The sequence below is a fragment of the Copidosoma floridanum genome, unplaced genomic scaffold (genome assembly GCF_036245765.1).
Source record: "Copidosoma floridanum isolate Cflo_tuat_1 unplaced genomic scaffold, Cflo_Japanese_pri ptg000128l, whole genome shotgun sequence".
NCBI lineage: Eukaryota > Metazoa > Arthropoda > Insecta > Hymenoptera > Encyrtidae > Copidosoma > Copidosoma floridanum.
Genome location: NW_028322005.1, coordinates 14,119 through 20,124, shown reverse-complemented (window position 1 = coordinate 20,124; position 6,006 = coordinate 14,119). Strand labels below are relative to the sequence as shown.

Here is a 6,006-nt window from a genome sequence, read left to right as displayed (position 1 = left end):
CAACCCCCCACTACCAGATTGAGTAGACAAAATAACGATATTACTCGTGTGTTTATCAATGAAGGCTGATAATTAGTTCACTAGAGCAGAAAACGTGACTCAAAAAGGAGTTGACAAAACATATGAAAACATAAATATTAATTTTCCAATAGAATTTTTAAATAATATCAGAGAAGGTCTTTCACCACACGAATTAAAATAAATGCTATAGTAATATGTTAATAAGAACTTTAAGTATATCAGACGGTCTTTGTAGAGGCACAAGATTAAAAATAACAAAAATATTTAAGTATAATATAGAAGCAGAAATAATAATGGGAGAAAAAAACAAAAGCAAAGTTTATATTCCTATGATAACATTGAACACTGATACCTCATCATCGTTACTTTTTGTTTTCTATAGAAAACAGTTTCTTTGTATTAGCATATGTTCTATGTTTATCAACAAATCACAAGGACAGAGTTTTGATTTTTTAGGATTGTATATTAAAAAACCTTTATTCCCTTACATACAATTATACGCTGCTTTATCAAGATGTAAGAATCCAAAAAGAATTTTCATTTAAATTGAATCCGAGAATAAATCAGAAATTAAAAACATTGTTTAGCTAGAAATTTTTCAGTAATTCAGAAATATGTAACTTTTAAGATCGTTACATTTAAACAGATGTATGTTAATTCATAAAAACCATGAAAAACAAATATGTGAAAAATGTGGAAAGGGTTTTAAAAGAACAAATGGGTTAAAACAACACATGAAGTGTCACAAAATTTAGCTAACAGAATAAATTATTGTTTCGAAAGCTTAATTGTGTTTGTCTATTTAATTGTACCTCCTTCTCCTTGTTAATAAAGTCCTCAGGTAATCAATAATTTTATATTTAAGTAAAGTAGACATTGACTAGAAAGAGATTTGAAATGTAAAAGTTCAATCAAGTTGAACAAATAATGGTACTTTAGAGACATAGAGTGAGTAAGGGAAAGCAAATAGACAGAGGAAGACCTATGATCAGTGACTTATGGTAGCTCCAGTGGCCTCAATGTTAAAATTATAAATAACCCAACCGAGGTTAATAAAATTGAATTATATTCTTTGAATTCCCATCTTTCTATTCGTATAAAAAAAAAATTAAGGTTGACGATGAAAATTGTAAGAAATCATGCTTACAAAATCGTAGTTTTAAGACGGGTTAGATAGGAAATGCAAGCTTACGCGATATACAACCCACTGCTGCACTTATATAAATAACCCGTAAGGTGTAATAAATATACTCTCTTGTATATATTATTACGTAGTTTTCGATGACATGAGAAAAGTGTCTCGTTATCGAACAAAATCTTTAAATAATCGGAGACCAAGTAGGCAATGTGAATCGTATAGTTGGGGAAAAAACAAATATGGCAACGTTGCTTTGTGCTATATTGACACTGGATTCCCGCGAAATTCAGACACTCAACGTACAGCATACTGAAACCTTTATTGAATAATATCGGGAAAAAATTTTTTGGAGGTGGTTTTTTGTTTTGATTTTTTTTGCTGTGGGTTTTTGTGATAGATGATAGATACGGCTTTGATAAATATCAGATGGTTACAATAACGTACATGTTGAAAGGATGTTATACGTTCAGTATACGTTTGTTTTGATGTTATAATAAACTTATAATAAATTTTCACTTATATACGTACCCTGTAATATATATATGTATGGTAACAAAAATAATTTTATTAATATGACAGAAAAAATTGTGTTTACAATACAGCACAATTCAAACTAAGTACATTGTTATAAGATTTGTTCATATAATTTTTCAATTATTTTTTTGTTATTTGTTACACGTGGTTTTGTTCCAATATTTTCACCCAATAAAATTTTTAAACTGTCGATACCTCCCACTTTGCAAGCTTCTTCCAGCGTCTGTTTATTTATGCCTGCATTTACCATTTTGTTTTTCATAAAATTGGAAATTGGTATTCATTATTCTGCATCCACCAAAGGACTTGTAAGTAACTAGAGTACTTGTCTCATTCTGAAAAAACAAAATTAATCAGGTTATATTTGTGCTCTCTATAGCACTTGACATAGATAGTATTGTATGTATGTGTATCTTTAATAATTGCAAAATTTACAGATATTCGGAAGAACTACGCAAATTAAGTACATAGTGCATTATTTGTTATTGATAAACAGTAACTAACCTCAGTATTTACTCGTCTTCCTCGCTTTCCTTTGACATTTTTTAAAAACGTTTCCATTCTCACTTGCTCTATCTTCTTCAAAAATTTTCCTTTCATTTTACCAACTTTTCCACGAACATCGTGGCCCATTTTAAGTTACTTTTATTATCTTTTATTATTACTGATATTAGAATATGTACAGGCTAATATAAATAGCTATATAATACATACAGTTGCGAGTGCAAGTCAGCTCTCAGCTGTCTGCATTCTGCAGAGTACATATATATGTGGCCTCACCGTCCAAAGACACGGGGAACAAACGAAATCAACGCAAGCAACAGCTAGTCCCACGTCAAGTCTTCGCAGCAGCACCACCGTGCAGTGCTGCCACCACCGCACACTCCAACTACTACGTTTCTCTCAGCCACCTAAGTGTGGCGTACTAGCGTGTTCTCGCTAGTAACGCACAATCCTCTACACGAGACACACGCGCTCCTAGTCAGCGACACAATAGTCGCTTGTACATTTGAGACTAATAAAGGTTCCTATTCTTGTAATTACTCCGGCGAGTCATCATTTCTCGCCCTACAAACTCCTCCGGCCTCCTCAACTAAGGATAGCTCCCCAGCTAGTTCCAAATTGGTGACCCCGACGTGATCTTCTTGAACAAGGAGACGCCGCGAGGTAAGCTAGTGCGCGCGACAGAAAAAGAGGCTCAGCAATAGCCTTCAGTGACATTGGTGCCAGTGTGAGTGCGTAGACATTTTTACTCTTTATCCGTCGCTGCCCCGCGAGTGCCGTCCATACACACTCGCGACATAACATTGCATCAGCCCGACGTGGCATTTTCTTCTCTTCCGAGAATCGACCACGTGCTAGACAGTGCATACTTCGAGCGTTTTCCTTTTTTTTTCTGTCTCTCTTGCACGCTACCGTCGCTTAGCCTTTGTCCATCAAACGGTCTTTCCTTTTGGTCCGCGCCCCACTAACTCGAAGAAGCGAACAGTGCGGGCCCATACGTTATCTCCGTCTCATTCTCGCAACAGTTAAGTGCAAGTGATACAGCGAGTGCCAGAGAAAATTCTGCTTGTCTCGACTTTTTCTTTCTTGCTCTGTGCTCCACTATGACAGGCGCAGACAGCGGAGAGCCAAAAGGCGCCTCGGGCTCAGGCCTCAACAACAAAAATGGCCTTGGTGCTAGCGGAAATGACCCAGGCAAACAAATTCCACAAGTCACAGATGATGAATCGGAATACGAAGACGCCGCAAACCCACGTAACAGGAGAAAAACGCCGTCTCTACATCTGCCGCCCTTCTGGAAAATGAACCCCAAGGTGTGGTTTGTGCGCGTTGAATCGGCCTTCAACAATAACGGCATCCGGGCAGACACAGCTAAGTTCGACTACGTCGTCGCGGCTTTGGATGACACGACAGTCCAAGAGATCTCGGATGTTTTGCTCAACCCCCCGAATACAGGCAAGTACGTTTATCTAAAGGAGGAGATATTAAAGCGCCTGACGGATACACAGGATCAGCAGCTACATAAACTGTTCACACAACTCGAGCTTGGCGACAAAAAGCCGTCGCAGTTGCTCCGTCACATGAAAACCCTGGGGGGAGCGGCAGTCTCTGACGAGGCTATTCGAGTCAAGTGGCTCGACTTGTTGCCAGCCTCCGTTGCCCGTCACATCAGGGTCCTGAAGACCTCGCCTCTCAACGAGCTGGCCACTTTGGCGGACGAGCTCATCCTAGACTACCCCACCACAGCAGCCGTCCAACACCAACTTCCACTGGCCCAACAGATAACCCAGCACCAGGCACCACCTGCAGTGGCAGCAGTTCAAGCGCCTACGGTGGAATCGCTATCCGCGGAGATGGCAGCTATGCGTCTCTCCATGGCCCAGCTCCTTTCGCTCACTCGGTCCCAGGGGGAAAATCGACGACGCTCTAGGTCGAGGAGCAGGTCACACAGCAGAGGTCCGGACACCAGCGACTGGTGTTGGTACCACGCTAACTTCGGCGAAGGTGCGAGCAGATGTAAGAAGCCCTGCTCGTACCCAGCCCAGTCCTCGGGAAACCAGTAAGGCCGCCTCCTGTCCAGACGGTGGAGGGCGGCATGACACTGCCCGCGGAAAACCGTCTACACATCTTTGACAGATCATCAAAACTCAAGTTCTTGGTCGACACAGGTTCGGTAATCTCCCTGCTTCCCAAGTCGCAGGTCAAGACCAACCTGCAACGCCGACCCCTCACACTTTCTGCAGCCAACGCTTCGGCCATCGCCACCTATGGCTCGCACAGCCTGCAGCTCGATCTACGCCTCCGTCGGGCCTTTGAGTGGACCTTCACCGTGGCGGACGTCGAGACTCCAATTCTCGGCGCAGACTTCCTGGCCCACTACGACCTTCTGGTGGACCTGCGCAACAAGCTGCTGGTCGATGCAGCCACTCGACTGACGTCCAGAGCTTTCACATTGCCGACATCACTTCACAGTGTGTCAGTCGTCACCACTTCCAACGTACCAGCTGGCGATCTTGGTCGCCGCTACCAACAGCTGCTGGACGAATTCCAGGATATCACCAAGGCAGATGGCTCGGCAGCGGAGCTGCCGGATCTGCCGGTATACCACCAGATTCACACAACTGGCCCTCCAGTCTTCGACCGACCACGCCGACTCACCGGTTCACGTCTCGAAGCAGCCAAAAAGGAGTTCCAACGTCTCCTCGACCAGGATATCATCAGGCCATCGTCCAGCCAGTGGGCGAGCCCATTACATCTAGTGCCAAAGGAAGACGGAAGCTGGCGTGTGACAGGCGATTATAGGCGCCTCAACGCTTGCACCGTACCTGACCGCTACCCGCTGCCCATCGTCGAGGACCTGCTCCAGGAAGCCAAGGGCAACGTTTTTTCTGTTGTAGATCTCAGGAAGGCATTCTACCAGATCCGTATAGCAGACGACGACATCCCGAAGACAGCTGTCACCACGCCTTTTGGGTTGTACGAATTCACCCGGTCTTCGATGGGTCAACGTAATGCGGCACAATCTCTCCAACGCACTGTAGATCATCTTCTTCGAGGCTTGCCTTTCGCAAGAGGTTACCTGGATGATATCCTTATCACTTCCGATAACCACGAACAACACTTCATACATCTGCGACAGCTGTTCGAGGTCCTGCGGGCGGCTAAGTTGCGCATAAACCCGGACAAATGCGTGCTAGGTCATCAACAAGTAATCTACCTGGGGTTCTTGGTTTCGGCGGACGGTTTCAAGCCCCCGCCGCACAAGATCCAAGCTATCACCGATTTTCCTCGCCCGGAAAACTCTACGGAGCTTCGCCGTTTCCTTGGACTTTTCAACTACTACCGACGCTGCGTGCCTATGGCAGCCAGGATTCTAGCGCCTTTGAACGATCTCTTAAAGGAGCTACCGCCCAAGCAGAAGAAGGCCGACCTCACGTGGACTCCGCAAGCAGACGCCGCTTTCACGGCAAGCAAACTCGCCATCGTTGATGCCACGATGTCGTCCTTCCTTCGTGCTGGCGCTCATTTGGCTCTACGCACCGACGCATCGGACTCCGCTATTGGAGCAGCTCTAGAACAACAGGATGATGATGGCAACTGGAAGCCCCTAGCCTTTTTTTCGAGGAAGCTCACCAGTACTGAGAGACGTTACAGCGTCTACGACCGTGAGCTCCTCGCCATCTACTCAGCCATTAAGGACTTCAAGCGTATCCTGGAGGGTAGGGACTTTACGGTCTACACAGACCACAAGCCCCTCATTTACGCAGCCAAACAGCCTTCTGACAAGGCCTCATCTAGACAGGCGCGCC

The 6,006-nt window shown here is 44.4% G+C and overlaps 1 protein-coding gene across 1 annotated transcript; it reads left to right on the top strand.

Moving 5' to 3' along the window:
* Positions 1 to 3,300: 3,300 nt before the first annotated feature.
* Positions 3,301 to 4,260, top strand: LOC149372847 (uncharacterized). The gene has a single exon (XM_089598010.1). The coding sequence runs from the start codon at positions 3,301 to 3,303 to the stop codon at positions 4,258 to 4,260; it is 960 nt and encodes a 319-aa protein (XP_089454136.1).
* The last annotated feature ends 1,746 nt before the right edge of the window (positions 4,261 to 6,006 follow it).